Raw genomic sequence first — 17,858 nt, 5'->3', positions numbered from 1 at the left:
AGGAAAAAAAAAACAATAAAAAAAATAAAAAAAAGTGTAAATTTATTTCTAAATCTCATTTTTAAAAAAAAATATTTAAAATTAAATTGTTTCCCCCAAATAGTTTTCATGTAGAACTGAGATAACCGTTTAACACTTTGTTTTGGTCACTGCACAACTCGTGTGTTATTTCATAGTGTTAACATCCAAACATTAATTCATTGGTAGTTAATTAATGATTTAATAGTTCATATTTGATGTGGAATCCAAATTAGTTTTAGCTTCTCGTGTGGTTTCTAACTTCTAATAGTTTCTATTTTTACAGACATGTGGGTTTATTATATTTAAGTTTCAGTTCTAATGATTTTCAATCACATGTTCCATGCTAAATTAAAACGTAATTCACATGCTGCATGGACAAATTAATGGAAAGGAAAAATAACGCACATCTGCTTTTTAATTATATTTCACATTTCTAGGTTTTTTTTTTCTTTTCACTGTAGTTTTGTTTTCTTCAATAAATGCACCCGAACAGACCTCCATATCGCACAAGATTGTTGCACTGTCATTGCCTCATCATGAGACAATGACATCATTAAGTGACTAACATTTTAAATACAGAAATTCCCCAGTGTTGCCCTTAAGTAATAAAGAGGAATTTTTTTTTAAATAATAAACACATAGGATGTGAGTACCTTATACAGGATGACCTGGCCTTCTTGGGGATTCCCAGGAGTCAGGAACACTTCCTGTTTCTCTTCATGGATCTCATCATTACCTGGAGCCAGATCTAATAACACACACAGATCAATACAACCCCACAAACACACACATACTAGATATAAATTACAGCTCTACACTCCAGTCACATTAGCTCTCCCTGCATCATACAGTTCAGTGGTTTTGCCAGACTAGTCTATGTAATTCAACCCACAATAAACTAGGAAAACATTCAAATGTGCTGCATAGATGATTCAAGTCAATAAATATATCACTCCTCGTGTGCTTCTGCACTTAGACTAGATGAAGCATACGTGAGTGCGAAGCAAAACAAGCTGCTTGGGATGTGTTATCAGAATGAAGGTATTTAAATGAACAGACAGACACAACCATTGTGTGAAGGATTGGCTGCTTACCAAGTATACCCATGTCATATTTGCCTTCCTTTTTGTCCTTGTCAATCAGGTATTCAAAGTTGTTGGTGAAGTACTGGAAGAGAAAGTTCTGCTGGTGCACCTCCAGGCCCAAAATCCGATTCAGGAATTTAGTGATGGTGCAATCTAGGGAATGGGAAGGAGAGGAGGGGTTCATGCTCATGTTTAAGCTGGACTGACAAGCCCTTCGAATAAACTCTGATTCTGACAGCATCATCCTGGGCAAATACGAATGCAGTGATGACAAACCGAACTCCAATGTGGACCTTCATTAAGGTTTTAATCCCAGACACTGGCATCTTTAAATGTTTAATGCCCTCGTCCACAGAGCTTCCTTCCCCGAGAGCATTTTACAATCTAAATGAGGAAGCAATGACAGCCTCTCATTAGAGATACAGTGGAGCATCCTAATAAATTTCGGACTTCAGGAGATCACGCGACAATTTTCAGATTCGGATGAAAAAGACACATCAGTTTAATCTGTGCCAGTGTGGAATAGGCCTTAGTGTAATATGCAAAGATATTCTAGTTAGAAATAGCAGTGTAGTCATGGAGGGATTACCGCATTGCTCCAGTGGTAATGGCTGTAAGATTAATTACAGTTTATATACTTTCAAATATTACACATTTGAAACATTTATTGACTAAATTGATCCACTGCCACTCCACTAATGTGTTTCGAGTAAACAGGTTTTCCTGCTTATTTATTATTATTATTTTTTTTTTACTGAAGGGACATATTAGAATTATGGTCTGTTCTAATCCCATAATACCCCACACATGCATTAGACTGAGATCAGATTACATAACTCTGGAAGTCATCTAATATGTTTATACAGGGTTGTAAATACTTACCTTTCTCTGTGTTGAGCCCAAAGCGTGGCTCCTTACAGAAAATGCCCACGTCGATCATCCCTTTCTTCATATCTGTCTCACACATACACACACACAGTATAAGAATAATTAGCATAAGAACTGATCATAATTAATTAGTACTCATGAACGAAAGTCAGCCTAATGTTCAGAGAAAACAAGAGCACAGCATATAAATGACCAACACTGTAGACTATAAAAGTTTAAATTACAACCTGCAAAGAATCTTGATTCACCCCCTGGATAGCCTTTTGGTGGTGGAACTTTGTTTTCAATGTATCCCAGGATGGCTTTAGTGATCTTATCCAAAGCTTTTGTGCCATACTATGTGGAGAGACAAACATAAAATATTTATGCATATTCAGGGCAACAATTTTAAAGACCAAGCTGTTCCCTTTTTGCTTACACCAATAGCTAAAATATATTTACAATTACAGCATTCAGATGTAAACGAACTCATTTAACTGACTGCAAATACGTTGACTGTTGTATCTACTATAATAAATGTATCACTAGATGAGGTCTAAATGATGGATTTTTATATTATGCCTCAGTGCTGTACGACAGACAACAATGTTAAATCCTTTTATTAAATGTTTACATGTTTATGAAATATTTCAGAAGCATATTTTCAGTAGTGCGCACGCTCTCCTACTTTGTTTTCAACGTTGTATTTGCTCAGATCTCTGGACTCGGTGGCTCGTCTATCGCCGTGTGTCAGCGCCCCCTGATGAGAAAGACAGATCCGTGAACTCTTCTCGCAGACGTACGATACGCTCCGTGTATACGCGTATGAATATAATCGCAGGGGGAAAAAATAAAATAAAGTATGACTGTGGTTGTGTAATTACCAAACTCTCCAGGCGCTTGGCCACGATGGAAGCAAAGCGTCTCTCTCCCGCTAACTCGGAGATCAGGAAGATGTACTCTGGAGCCGTTACCTGGTTAGAGCGATGAGTGCGGCCTGTTGGAGAACACACTCACTTTACTGAACAGCAATACACCATTTTATTCAATCTTGTGCACACTCCACGAGAACTAATGTCTTAACACCACAGGAGTCTTTTCTCATTATAGCGTTTTCTCCACACACACACCGAATTGTTGTATGGCGCGGTCAGCACTCCATGGCAGCTCCAGAGTCATGTGCACCCTTCTCCTTTTATTCTGCACACGTTTATCTGCCTGTAGAGAAATCCCTGAACTTGCAGCCTCGGAGATGATCGCCACCAGCTTTGTGTGAAACAGAGAGAGAGAGACAGGGAGAGAGTCTTTTATTTTTTTGTCACCCACCAGCCCACATTTTATACGTAAATCCTACAGGAAATGGCCGAAGGCACTACGAGGCCCTGGCGCGAGCTGAATCTTTACCTTTTCACCGTCCATAAAGCGTTCTTTCTCTTTGATGTTCACGTGGTCGATGGTGAATCCTTGTTCAGCGCGTGATTCATACTGCACCCTGCCGTCGGGCCTCCGCACCACTCGGCCCTTACGACCCGTCATCTACACATACACACGACTACAGCGTAAGTACGCGTTCGCGCACACTTCAGAAAACGATTCGTTTGTTTTGCGGCCATGCAAACCCTCACCTCGGACACTTTCTCTGGGCCTCCGAATTGATCGATCAGCTCGTCCAGTGTGTTAAGAGGAAGCTCCTTTCCCAGCTCTGCTATCTTAGCCAGCAGCTTCTGCTTCAATTCCTCCAGTTTTGCTGAGGGCACAAGAAAAAAAAACCCCATTACACACACACACACAACAGTTTCGATGAAGAGAAATTGGAAGAGCCAGACCTCTCCCATGTGATTTAGCAGTCTAGACTTAAATTTAAGTACACCAGATATGTAATGTAGACACTCTGAAACACAGGGTGCTTTACTGCACACATTCCCACACCAGTAAGATTTACATTCCTATAAATTTATATAGTAGTGGAGTAGTTTATGCCCAAATTGGCTTTTATGTTTAAAATGCAACTACAACAAAAAAAAATCTCACATTGAAACAGTGGCAAAACACTTGAAACACTGTGAAAGCTTAAACAATGTTTTTTCTTTTCTATACAAGGCTAAAAATTCAATTTCTCAGTAACTACTGAGCACCAACCTACCAGTAGGTCCATTGATGTGGTTAACAAAGATGACGTCATCGTTGTCTTGCAGTGAGTCAGGGGACGAGTTTGAGTCACTGTCCATGTCCTCAGAGTCTGAATCCGAGCCGTCGCTGATCTTAATAACTCCGCCTACCTCTACACAGTGTTTTGGAAATTTGGGTGGCCGACCTCTCGGTTTTCCTGAGAACCCAAATAGATATATTTCTTAGATATGTAACCTTTTCCGTACATGTCTAGATGCAGTAAACAGACTGAAGTCGAATACACGATACTGTAAGGTTTTAATATTCATTTAGGAGAATAAACGGAGTACTTCGTCATGAGAGCTACTCACGTTTTCGTTTATTTCCAGCAGTCTTTTCTCTCTTCGGTTTCTCTAATGGAAAGTGCTTCTGAACCAGAGACTGGAACACACCCCTGGAGACCACACAAACCAAACATTCTCAGCATTATTCGTTTACAATAACCCCCCCGTACTGTAGTTTGGACCTGTGTACACAATCTCACTGCTCACAACCCCGTAAGTCGAATATACAACGAGCCTGTGGTAAAGTATTATTGTCTGAGTCGAACTGGCAACTGCATGATCTTACGCAATAATCTGCAGAATATTCAGACTATAAAGGGTGATGTGGCAAAACAATTATATTACAGTAATTAGATTTAGATTACTCTCAGAGACACGTACCGCCATGTTCTCAACATACCGATATAATATTCTAACAAAATAAAAATAATAATAAAAAAAAAAAAATCAACATAACCATAATTATATAACCATCTTAATGGTGGATTTTTTCCCGCCATGGCAAATTAATGTTCATAATGTGTCACTAAATATCATAAGACTCTAAGATCTTACTGAAAATTCTACATTACATGTCAAACCTACCAGCTCTTTGCGTTCGCTTCACTGCATGAACAAAATAGTTTACAGGCATGAAATTATGCCCGACAGCATTTATCTAACCTAATGTTAAAAGTTCTAAGACACGTCCATCTTTCCCATAGCAACACACAGGATGTTTCATATTTGAAGGGTCTCGCTATTTGGTGCTCATGCTGCCAGCGTCAGGTAGACTGTCCTGCTATCCATCATGTGGTGGAACAAAAGCAGTGAAATAGCAGGTTGACACACACTCATTTTGATTACATAGAGTGCACCGTGCTTATCAAATGGTAATTCTTCTTTTGCAGCTGTTCTGCTAAGACATGGTAATGACCAGTTAAGCTGCTTTGTAAAAAAAAAAAAAAAATGTTCATGTTGAAAAGTGCTATTGAGAAGACCTCAGGGCAAATCTTAAACAACCTCTGATTTCCTCACCGGTTGTTCAGCTGACATTTCTCTTTTGATGATCCCAACTTCTGTCCCTGAGGCACAGTAACGGAAAAACAGTGGGACAGGAGCTCCTGAAGCAGACAGCAGAACTACCCGAAACCAACATGGCTATTAATTAATGTCAGAACACACCCCAGCGTCTCTTTCATCGTTGTTCGTTTTTACAAAATTTTATATTGATTATGGCTTTAATATAGCCCTTGATCGAAACAGATACCAGGGCCTTGCCTTAATCCCAAGACGAATCATTTTCTAATCATAATCATTATTTAAAACGCGACAGTGTGTGCTGTTCTGGGAAAACAACGTGTTACCATCCCGGTTTTCCAACAGTGGGTCCGAAAGTGTTTTATTGAACTATTATCACAGCGATGACACGATGTCGTACTTTTTTTTGTCCGTTAATAGTTACACCGAATGCTGTAGAACGTCCATAAACTATCGTTTCCTTTACAAAGGCTGTAAACAGATTTTTCTGTCACCAGCCTCTTTCCTTCTTGCTCTTGAAGTTAATAAGATTTTCATGTTACTGAGAAACCACAAAGCCCTCCACCCTGAAGGCTTTCCTGTGTCTGAAAACTTTACTTTAATTAAACCTTTTCTTGCAGAAAACTTCAAGCACAAGCTCAATGTAACAGTATCTAGTTGCATACTGTGGTGGCTTGCAAAATGGCTTGTTTCTTTAGTTGTGTGTTACTTATCTGTGTCCAACAGGGTTTAGACTTATCATTTGAAAGATCCCTTAATCTTTATACATGTGAAAGAATGTGGTAAATGCATGTTTCCTGCAGTTGAGTACTGGGAACAATAAATGTGCTTATCATTTGAACTGTTCCCACCTCCTGTCAGAAATGAGATTTAAATCGCTAGCCTGGACCGTGAGTAATACACAAGAGTTATCAAATCCCTCGATCAAAAGCGAGTAGAGAGTCAAGGACAGAGCCAGGGTCAGGAGGAAAGAACAAGCAGCTTTGATTAGGTTACAGACGGCGTTCCCCAGACACTCACTCAGCTGCAGAGACGAATCGGTCTAGATGTCCATCATTCTCATCCAGAACCTCACGAGTGCGGGCCTCGCCGGTTGACTGAAGCCCGATCACAATGCACTACACACACACACACACACACAGAGAACAGAGTTATCAAGTCAACCAACTGAAAACTGAGCTGAACTCTCGGCTGAAGGGAACTAGCAAATTCAATCAATCCATCATTCCTCCACTGCACCTCGACAAGGCAATCATATCAACTCATCCATCCACACCTAGAGTAAACATGCACATTACCTCTACCATCACTCTGCCCACTTTATTTATTTTTAAATAAACACATTATACACCGTTCCCGTGTCTCACCTTTCCCTGATTCATCTCAGCCTTAGCGAGCTCCACCAGGCGGCGCACTTTGGCGGCGATGCAGAGGTATTTAAAGAAGCGCTGGTGGGAGGACCAAAACTGGCCCCAGAGGGACTTACGAGAGACCAGTCCCAGCATATCCGCTGCCCTGGTGAACACTTCCAGCGCTTCAGCCCACTGGGGAAAAGCAGAGATTAAACATTAAACATAGAGCCAGAACTGTCATTTCACTTAAGATTTTTTTTTTTTTTTTTAAAGGAAATGTAATCCATGAACACATAAGCAGGAGCTTCTCAATTTCAAACAAAGTAATACACACAATATTGTACAAAAACTGATCTTGAAATGATTTGTTTATTTATTTAAATTACAGATGTTTAGGTAACCATTAGCTACTTCATTGTTTACATAATTGGAGAGCAATTCAGTTAGTGAGAAATTTGTTCTGGAAAAGTACCATAGAATATTTACACTCGGGTCCAATAGTACACCTCTGTACACCACCATAATGGATTTTAAATGAAGCAATCAAGGTGTGATTGAAGTGTAGACTTCCGTTTTTAATTCAAGGAGTTTAAAAATATATACAGTGAGGGAAAAAAGTATTTGATCCCCTGCTGATTTTGTACGTTTGCCCACTGACAAAGAAATGATCAGTCTATAATTTTAATGGTAGATTTATTTGAACAGTGAGAGACAGAATAACAACAAAAAAATCAAGAAAAACGCATGTCAAAAATGTTATAAATTGATTTGCATTTTAATGAGCGAAATAAGTATTTGACCCCTCTGCAAAACATGACTTAGTACTTGGTGGCAAAACCCTTGTTGGCAATCACAGAGGTCAGACGTTTCTTGTAGTTGGCCACCAGGTTTGCACACATCTCAGGAGGGATTTTGTCCCACTCCTCTTTGCAGATCTTCTCCAAGTCATTAAGGTTTCGAGGCTGACGTTTGGCAACTCGAACCTTCAGCTCCCTCCACAGATTTTCTATGGGATTAAGGTCTGGAGACTGGCTAGGCCACTCCAGGACCTTAATGTGTATCTTCTTGAGCCACTCCTTTGTTGCCTTGGCCGTGTGTTTTGGGTCATTGTCATGCTGGAATACCCATCCACGACCCATTTTCAATGCCTTGGCTGAGGGAAGGAGGTTCTCACCCAAGATTTGACGGTACATGGCTCCGTCCATCGTCCCTTTGATGCGGTGAAGTTGTCCTGTCCCCTTAGCAGAAAAACACCCCCAAAGCATAATGTTTCCGCCTCCATGTTTGACGGTGGGGATGGTGTTCTTGGGGTCATAGGCAGCATTCCTCCTCCTCCAAACACGGCGAGTTGAGTTGATGCCAAAGAGCTCCATTTTGATCTGCAGGATTTCAGTCCTTCACGGCATAGTGTGTTACCAATTGTTTTCTTGGTGACTATGGTCCCAGCTGCCTTGAGATCATTGACAAGATCCTCCCGTGTAGTTCTGGGCTGATTCCTCACTGTTCTCATGATCATTGTAACTCCACGAGGTGAGATCTTGCATGGAGCCCCAGGCCGAGGGAGATTGACAGCTCTTTTGTGTTTCTTCCATTTGCGAATAATCGCACCAACTGTTGTCACCTTCTCACCAAGCTGCTTGGCAATGGTCTTGTAGAACATTCCAGACTTGTGTAGGTCTACAATCTTGTCCCTGACATCCTTGGAGAGCTCTTTGGTCTTGGCCATGGTGGATAGTTTGGAATCTGATTGATTGATTGCTTCTGTGGACAGGTGTCTTTTATATAGGTAACAAGCTGAGATTAGGAGCACTCTCTTTAAGAGTGTGCTCCTAATCTCAGCTCATCACCTGTTTAAAAGACACCTGGGAGCCAGAAATCTTTCTGATTGAGAGGGGGTCAAATACTTATTTCCCTCATTAAAATGAAAATCAATTTATATCATTTTTGACATGCCTTTTTCTGGATTTTCTTGTTGTTATTCTGTCTCTTACTGTTCAAATAAATCTACCATTAAAATTATAGACTGGTCATTTCTTTGTCAGTGGGCAAACGTACAAAATCAGCAGGGGATCAAATACTTTTTTCCCCTCACTGTATGTTCCTTGCGGCGTTAAAACTTGTGAAAATGGCTAAAAAATGCATATGGCTCCATAGTGCCAACGCTTTATAGTGTCGCGATGACCGTTATTTGACAGTGCCTCACCCGACGTAGAAGGTGTCTAGCAGTTCATGCATGACAACAAATTGGCTACGGTCTGTAACTGTATATCTATATAGTAGGTGTGTTTGAAACGGGACAAGGAGTGACGCGTGCACGTAATAAACTAGTCACTGTGAACGAGCGTGATCTTTCTGTTGCACAGTCACGCTCACTCTGCCTACAGACTCTCACCAGTCGAGCTGCCTTGTTGTAGACCACCTTGAACTCTTCGTCCAGTGCGATTTCCTCGATCCGAAATGACACGCCGGAAAAGCTGAGCTGCCGGGCTATGTACATGCCGCTGACTTTCATATCCATGGCAACTATCTCCATGGCGCCGACACCCCTGTGAACAGCAAGCAGGCATGCAGAAATTAGAATGGCGGCTCCTCGTTTGTCAGGACATATATATACGTGATTTAATTTTTGGCAAAGCGCTTCCTCCCAGTAACGACTTCATAAACATGACATGTTTCAGGTAGCTTGATTTTCTCTGTTAGTGAGACTAACCTTTTCTCAATGGCATGTAGGAAGTCCTCAAATGTCCTGAAGGGTGTTCCCTCTCCCCAAATCCCCAAACGGCTCATATAGATCATGTTCTTTGGCTCAGAGGCACCTAAAGAACACGAGCGAGCAGAGGCGGTATAGAGATGCAAAAAGTTAAATAAGTAGTTTTTTGAAATGTGAACGTTTCTGTGCTTGTATTAACGATACAATAAAGCGCTATTTTCCTGTAACAGAAGTAAGAGGAGGCAGGACAGGAAGTCATGTCTTGCATCTATGATCTGGTTTATTAATCAGACGAAAAGCACATCATGACACTAGGTTTATATTTGACACGTATAAACGCAAATGGAGAAGGGATTTCCTTTGGCTAATGTGTGAGGAAAAAAATGTAAATATTCATACGTTTTGGATCATAGCATCAGAATGTTTTAAATTAAGCCATGACTAGCACTAAAACTTAGCATGTAGCACAATGTCGGGCGTTTAACCATAGATAGGATTAGTTTATAAACCTGTGGCACTAGCATACACCACCCTGGCCCGGGGCAGCTTGTTCTGTAGGTCCAGGACAGCTTTGCCCATCTTCGTGGACGTCGCATTTTTGGCTTTATGGCATTCGTCAAACACAATCTGAGAGGGTTTCGATGTCAAGGAAAAAAAACATGGCCAGAGTTTGATTATACAGTGAACTCTGCATTAACCATGACTCTTGTAACAGCATACGACATTCATCCATTACTATCAGCCCGTATTTTATGGATCACTAGAAGTCTTTCATTCATTGTTACTAATAGCAACAAGCAGCTGGATATACACCGATCAGCCATAACATTAAAAACCACCTGCCTAATATTGTGTACGTCCCTCTTGTGTAAGCAAAACAGCTAATTCTAAGCCTAATTCTCTAGCTTGAACTCTAGGGTTACTACCCAGAAGAACTAAAGGAAAGGATACGACTCCGTCAAAGCCAGGTTTACACCAGTCCAATATCTGTTTGAGTCGTGTGCGGTGCTGTCCTCCTGCCTGACTCTCCCCGATCAGCGCTGAGTACGTGGCAAACAGGACGCCCTCTGAGGTAGCTGTGTCTCCATACTTAATCTGACGAGACAAGAACGTTACATCAGAGACAGTCGCAGGGCGCTGGAGCATACGTAAGACAATTCTTTATTTATAAAAGCAAGTCATGATACGCTATAGCGCTTGGTCAGAATAGCAAAAGAGAATTAGGCAGGCAAATTTCTTATTTAATAAGACCGGCACTGTACCTTGTTTAAAGCGAGCACAGGAATATTCGGGGCGTCGATGTCCTTGAGGTCTCGTTCTGCGTCATACTTCAGATCGTTAGAAACACTGAACCTGAAAGAAACAACAATTTAACACAAACATTTTGAGAATGATGTATAATCAATCACACACAACAGTCCTACATTATAATGTTACTCGTTCATAAATTTAGGGACAGAGCTGATTTCCAATTTAATAGCACAGAGCACTATAAACAATTCCCTTCCCCAACCCCCCCAGTAAATGTTCTAACAAGTGTAGAGAATTAAAATATAACGGCTTTCTAACGAAAATGGCTAGGGGAAGTGTATTATTCTCTTTGGAATGGGATCTTGGATGAATTCCTTACCACAGGGCTCGCTTCCTTCCTTTTAAGTAGTTCTCCAGTATGATGCCAGCTATGGTGCGACCCTTCCCCACGCCGGCTCCGTCCCCAATCAGAAAACCTGCCCTCTGGTCGTTCTGCAGGATGACCTCGTGTTGCTGATAGGCCAAAAAATCAAAACAAAACAGTAATTAATGCACAGGAAAGTCCCGATATTTTCTGGAACATCTGATGAACTGAGAATCGAGTCCAAGTGCAAAACACACAGAAGACCATACAAAGAACAGCTAAAATAACAGCACATCTATCAATTTCTTTTTGGAAACTTTTTGGCACCCAAACAGTGTTTAACGGTCTACAAACAGTGTTTAACGGTACAAGCCGATTTGACTTGAGTCAACAAATCCCATTTTGGGATCAGTGAAGATCGTAGCATGCAAGCAAGCAGCAACGCAACTGACACATTAAAATTTAAGCAGGCTAATATGTATCTAGGCATGTTTATAAATATATATTTGTATTTTTTTTTTATCTATGAACTTGGTACGATTTTGATATGATTTTGCTTGAATTTCTGGTCATTATTCCAGAATTTGATGACTCGTGGCATCAGTGCCATTTAACTTTTGACAGTCAGTCTGTGTGTATTTTCACCGTCTCTTCTAAAGATACTGTATGAGCAGTAGTCAGTTGATTTCCCCTCACCATACAAAGTAATCCTGGCTTTATTTTTGCACTGGCACTGTCCTCCACGCTGTTTTGTTCCCCTCTAATTCTATCGGTTAAACGATACGATTCGGGTATTCAATTATTAAAACTTGGGCAGAGCCCTAATCTTTAAGTAGGCAGGAAAGCGAGTGTGAGATTACTAGCATGCGAGTAGGCATTGAGACAACTGTGAGCAAGGAGCTAATAAAGCTAACAAGACAGAACACTAGACAAACAGGCTGGTAGGATCGAATACTAGTAGACATGTAAGCAGGCTAGTCTTCAAGTAGGGTGAGTAAGGGAGACTCATCTGTGTAAACTAAGCTCCTGGATGTGACTCATCATTGTACCTGGCAGGCATAGATGATGGCTTCGAGCTGCAGGGCAGAGAGCATGCCGGTCCGGATAGTGTTGTCTGGGATGGAGAGTGTGTAGGTGATGTCTGGGGGAGGGACACTGGAGAGAGTGCTGGTCTCTACCACAATGTCTGGATGAGAAATTCCTATAGTAGCTGCACACGTATAGAGAAAGACCAGATGATGATCAGGATATGATTTAGCATGAACGACGGTACAGGAATAGAACAGGTTTATGTCTTAGGAGAAATATGCATATGATAGCCAAAACGATATGTCCTACCCGTGCTCTGATCCATTTGAGTGATTATATTGGTTACCACACAAAAATAGTCTTAAGCTCAACACTGAGAACACAACGTTTTGAGCATACATCAAGCTTTACAAGGTCAAAGTACTTTCATACATTTGGATGGCTTGTATTCGGCGTAGGTGTCTACGTGTCCGAGTTCTTCCGTCTCTTCCTCATCTGCCTCCTCTTCCTCCTCTGGTGGAGTCTGACCGATTTCAGAGAGCTAGACAAAAAAGTGCAGGAGGGAGAGAGGGAGGGAGAGAGCGATACAGAGGGAAGACAAGCAACATCATAGTAAGAGTAGAAAGATATTGATCTCTTGTAATCCGACATTAAAATCCCACCCAGTCAAAGACATAAATGAAATGACGATCTCTAAGCTACCTTATATGGTGTTAATGGTTGGTTGCTCAAGAGGGCATTGATTTCGTCCTGATTATGTAAATCTTGAAACCTGGTCAACTGATGGGAAATGGATAACATGGAAAACACAAGCACACACAAACTTAATGATGACACAAGACACAACACGATGAGTTGTCACTCGAGTTGGAAGTACGGCTATTCAATTATGTCTAATCTCTGATGCTCCACTGACTTAATAGATTTTGAGCTTTTGGATGAAGCCTGACTTTAATTTCAGATATAATATATCACAGGTTGAAATTAATACATTTATTTGTACTAATTTCAGAGAAAGGCAGAGAATGCATGATCTGTGCACATCATCTGATTCTTTTGCTTACAAACTCTGCACACACACACACACACACACACACACATTTGTATGTGTGCAAATTCTGATGACAGGTTTTGTAATTCTAACTTGACCATTTCTGTAATTATACATCAATCTCCATAATGCTGTCTGATATTTCATACAATTACAGGTGTGTTTTTGTTTATTTCAATCCTAATTAATGCCTGAGTGAGTGTGTGAGAGAGAGAGTGAGAGAGAGAGAGAGAGAGAGAGAGTGAGAGAGTGAGAGAGAGAGAGAGAGAGAGAGAGAGAGAGAGAGAGAGAGAGTGAGAGAGAGACCACAGAAGAAAACAGAATGTACAGTAGACAAAGCACTTTTCCAAGATGTGTCCTCAAATGCAGATGACATAGCAGGTGTGTGAATGCTCACCTGTCCCTGGCTGTGTCCAGGTGTGTCCCACATTGGTGTCACGGCAGAGCCCTCGCTGGCTATGTGGGATAGGCTATCGATGCCAAAGCCAGCAGGGTCAGCATATTCAGACAGAGAGTCAGGGGTAGAGGAGAACAGAGACGGATTGGACAGGTCATCCATACATGACAGATCCTGCAAGAAGAAAAGAAAACAAAAAACAATGAACAAGAAGAAAGGGAAGATAAAAGGAAAAAAAAAAGGACAAGGCTTAGTATGATGCATTTAAGATAAAGAGCGAAGAGAGAGAACAAACCGAGACGCAAAATACAGATAGAAGGGAAAAGCTGTACTGAAAGAAATGAGACGGTTGTGTATACTTCAGCTTAAAAATCACTGAACCAGAAAAGCACAGGATATTCCCCAATACAGACAGGCATCATGTTTTGAAGCACCTGCAAGTTTTAATCACAAAATGAAAAGAAAGGAAAATGTATGATGTACGTATAATAAATAGTTTACAGAACATGTCTCATAGTCCTCTATTTACAGAACAGAAACCGGTTGGTTCGTTCAAAACAATACATAGCTGACTTGAACGTAATTCAAAACATTTACTGTAAACCGCTCACTGGATGTTTCTCCTTCCGGGAATCCTATATCCCCTTTCACGTTCCACATCACACCGTTAACCACGCGGGGGCCGCATTAGCTAGAACTGGACCTAGATAGTATGAATTGTGTAGCCGGCAATATCTTCCCGAACAACAATGTTAAGAAACGTGTTTAATATGACACAGATGAACACGTCGACGTGATTCAACCACACGTATACAGTGCACGCTATGGCAAAGAATTCCCTTTGCATAATAATCACCCGCACAAAGGCAAATCAAAATCACAGTGATGCTCTCAAAATGAAAAATCCTGCTGTAAAGTCTGTAAGGAAGGGAGAAGACGTACAGGACCCTGCTCGGTAAGCGCGTGTGCGTGCGTGCGTGTGTCGCAAACTGAACCGGAGACGCGTCTGTACGGAGAAGATACGGAGTTCTCTTGGCGTGATGTCAGCTCTCTGTTCTCCACAGCCTGTCTTATAATCCAGCAGCTCTCCAGTAAATGTAAAGCCCTAAAAATCACTACAATTTACAGGTGTTACTGACTTATGAATACATACATTCTAGCGCAAGGTAAAACCATCCTCTACATTTACGCAAATGATGATGCTACTGCACTGCGAAACAAAAAAAATAATCAAGCTTCCGGTTACGCACCCTGCTCAGTTACAAAAGAATGATGGACAGATTTGGCAGAAATAAAAGAGGGCTAAATGACAGCAACGTAACAGGCATTTCAGGATGCCAGGGAAGTGTAAAGTGCTGATTATACACAGAGGTCCACACATAAGCCACAAAACACACCAAACAAAAGGTCTCTAAAACGATTTCAACAAAAGAATCAAAAGGGTTGGGTTTAGAGATGACTAACGCTCATATAAATGTCAATACACTAAAAAAAAAAAAAAAAAAAAGAAAGTGTACAAAAGAACTTCATTCATAAAACATAACACAGATGGTGCAGAAGACAAGTCTCACCCTGGCTTCGGTGGATAATCTCACTTGGATACAGTAGATTTATACATAAAAACTGCTGCTGCAATCATAAAGACTGTCCTGTGCTCATCTCAGGACTCGCTCACAATCTGCTCACCTGAACACCCACGAGTAAACACTCGTCTACGCCGGTAAGGTTTATCATCTCACAATCAGGTGTGACGCAGAAAAGGGTTTCATTCTCTTTTGAGCCTTCGTGTTCAATCGGAGATTTTCCACGCCACCGTCCCTTCCAGTTTGCTCATTAGTCACTTAAATCTACACCTCCAGTTCTGTAAACGTGTTCTCCGACAATGCCTAGTATTAAAATTGCTATACTAAGCAGTGAAATGGCAAAGCCGGCCAAAAAAATAAAAAAATTTTAAAAAATCCCTTCTTCCTAAACAAAACTCCCCGCACTTTCTATGTAAAAACAAACCCCAGCATTTTAAGATGACGACCTCAGAACAGAAAGTCCTGACGATGCCTTATTAACGCATTCGTCATCTAAAATGTGATGAGAGGTAGAACTGGACAACATCATTAAGGCTGGTAAATCCAGAATACAAAAACTAAGAGAGTTATGGTCTGAAATTTTAAATAAATAAATAAATAAATACATAAATAAATAAATATGTTTTAATCTAAAAAGATCAGTGTTAATCGTATATTTAACAACATACACGATTCTGGTAAAAAAAAAAAAAAACTAATTAAAAGGGAAAATATATTATGAAAACTTTGTACAAAAAACTCTTCGTATATCCTTGTATGTTTAATAAAAACCTAACGGAAACAAAAAGCTGACCTGCCCTCGTTGTTGTTCTTATGTACATAGATTTTTTTTTTTTTTTTTTTAAGAATGGCTGGTCTATAAAATGTCTTACACTGTCAGAGTTTATTGTGGTGTCGTTATAAGCTGAAGGAAAGTAAAGCTGCATGGAAAGGTAAGCCACCTTTTGGGCCAAAAACAATTCTAACTAGTGCAGTAGTGTGCAAAACAGAAAGCTGTTTGGTTTCGTTCTAAACAGCAACGCCGTGTTCTTGTGCGGGTTTGATATTCGGCGTGTAAGAGAACGTTAGGAACATGCTAGGAGTGGCAGTAAGGTCACATGGCAGCGATGTAACAGGTTCAAAACCGGAGCGGATTACACAGCCAACAGGTTTCAGCGCAGTCATGTCCCATGCGTGGAGAAACACAGGCTGCTAAGTATCATTCAGGGGAAATCTAGAAATTTTTAGGACGTCACAGCTGGACACAAATGACATTGGAACCAATGGAGTACGGAATTTGTTCGGGTTTAAAACAAACAAACAAACAAAAAAAATCAATCATCAATAGTGCGCCAACCTTCTATCATACACTGAGAAACACTAACAACCCTACTTCTTACCATAATTAACCATTTGACTCTTATTAACAAGTGAGAACAAACAGCGTTAAAATAAATAAATAAAAAAATCACCACATTTTTGGCACATCACCCTGGTTAAAAACCATCTGCGTAAGCATAAGTAAGCAGTAGTACCTCTGATAGTGTGGGATGACACACAGCTTTAATGGGAAATTAACTCAAAAGCAGAAATAACACAAAAACCAACAAACATAGAACCTACCCAACAACAGCAACAAAAAAATCCACCAAGTATTCAAGAAATCTGGTAACTTCCAGTAACTGCAGGGGCCTTGGCCACGCAGGACGATCCTTTACATGTCTACACTCACGTAAACCATCCACCTCATATCCAGTGCATTTCATCCCTGTCTCATAACCAGAACTACAGGTAAGAGTTTCACAGTTACACCACAGGGCACAGATGAATATCTGTGAGACTGTATTTGTGTGCATTTGCGTGTCAGAGTGACACAGAGATAGGGGTGGGGTGGTCTAATTTCAGGAAATGACACTCTTGTTGGAGTGTCCTCATGATTACTGGAAATCAGACCCTAATTTTACTAGGAAGCAGACACAGCTATAAAAGATACTGGGAGAACATCTGGTGAACTGGCAGCTTCTGTGAACTTTGGAAATGAGATGCATTCGATGGAGAAAATACTTTAGGATTTGATTTTTTTTTTTCTTTTAAACCCATGCAAATGCTAGTGCTGACTTTTATCTATACTGCTGTTAAGCTCTAAATTTTGTATGAAATGTTAACTGCACATTAATTACAATTTTAACTGTCTGCTGCTTTATTTAATATACTGGTGCACATTAAAGTGGTTTTAAATGTTTCAAAACACCCAAATTATCCATGTAGGGCTTACAGAAAGGAAGACGGTTCTCATCACTCCGCACCTGCTGATGATAAATGACCCGCTAACCTAGTACCTTGTTACAATAAAAATAAACATTCATTGAAAAGCTAACTGCATGGCACTGATGTTTATGAAGGCTCCTGCTTACATGCTTTACCAAACAAGTTTGGGGCACTGGTACAAAGTCACAACAGCTCGTGTTCGATGACTCATAGCTGATTTAGACTGCTGACATGCTTGATAACGGTCACAATACCTTTATAAACTGGGGGTTTAATCATTGCTATTATCCTCCATGATGCTTTGCAATGCCAACCACTGCTGGAAACAAATATTGTCATGCCTAGTGATTTACCTAAAAGCTTTTTCAATGGAAAAACAGCTTACTTTACTAAGTGATCACAGCAAGACCACCAAATTTGTAGGTGAC

General features: G+C 40.5%; 1 protein-coding gene across 3 annotated transcripts in view; it reads right to left on the bottom strand.

The window, feature by feature from the left end:
* Positions 1–17,858, bottom strand: part of sbno2a (strawberry notch homolog 2a) — a 30,550-nt gene that overhangs the window by 7,733 nt on the left and 4,959 nt on the right. The window contains exons 1-24 of one of the 3 annotated variants that reach the window (XM_017495624.3): positions 16,786–17,155; positions 13,601–13,774; positions 12,855–12,932; positions 12,585–12,693; positions 12,173–12,333; positions 11,139–11,272; positions 10,771–10,861; positions 10,460–10,603; positions 10,018–10,135; positions 9,509–9,614; positions 9,191–9,344; positions 6,814–6,990; positions 6,467–6,564; positions 4,454–4,536; positions 4,117–4,299; positions 3,599–3,720; positions 3,378–3,509; positions 3,104–3,239; positions 2,858–2,970; positions 2,662–2,733; positions 2,222–2,330; positions 1,989–2,060; positions 1,116–1,259; positions 675–769 (exon numbers count right to left, since the gene is read on the bottom strand). In XM_017495624.3, coding sequence (XP_017351113.1) covers positions 675–769; positions 1,116–1,259; positions 1,989–2,060; positions 2,222–2,330; positions 2,662–2,733; positions 2,858–2,970; positions 3,104–3,239; positions 3,378–3,509; positions 3,599–3,720; positions 4,117–4,299; positions 4,454–4,536; positions 6,467–6,564; positions 6,814–6,990; positions 9,191–9,344; positions 9,509–9,614; positions 10,018–10,135; positions 10,460–10,603; positions 10,771–10,861; positions 11,139–11,272; positions 12,173–12,333; positions 12,585–12,693; positions 12,855–12,932; positions 13,601–13,762 — 2,793 coding nt within the window. In that variant the 5' untranslated portion in view covers positions 13,763–13,774; positions 16,786–17,155. Of the gene's footprint in view, positions 1–674; positions 770–1,115; positions 1,260–1,988; positions 2,061–2,221; positions 2,331–2,661; positions 2,734–2,857; positions 2,971–3,103; positions 3,240–3,377; positions 3,510–3,598; positions 3,721–4,116; positions 4,300–4,453; positions 4,537–6,466; positions 6,565–6,813; positions 6,991–9,190; positions 9,345–9,508; positions 9,615–10,017; positions 10,136–10,459; positions 10,604–10,770; positions 10,862–11,138; positions 11,273–12,172; positions 12,334–12,584; positions 12,694–12,854; positions 12,933–13,600; positions 13,775–16,785; positions 17,156–17,858 lie in introns of those variants that run through there. The other 2 variants (XM_017495623.3, XM_047162474.2) reach the window with 2 other exon arrangements.

This window comes from Ictalurus punctatus, chromosome 20 (genome assembly GCF_001660625.3).
Source record: "Ictalurus punctatus breed USDA103 chromosome 20, Coco_2.0, whole genome shotgun sequence".
NCBI lineage: Eukaryota > Metazoa > Chordata > Actinopteri > Siluriformes > Ictaluridae > Ictalurus > Ictalurus punctatus.
The sequence above is the reverse complement of the archived record's forward strand: the minus strand, read 5'-3'. Positions and strand labels throughout refer to the sequence as shown.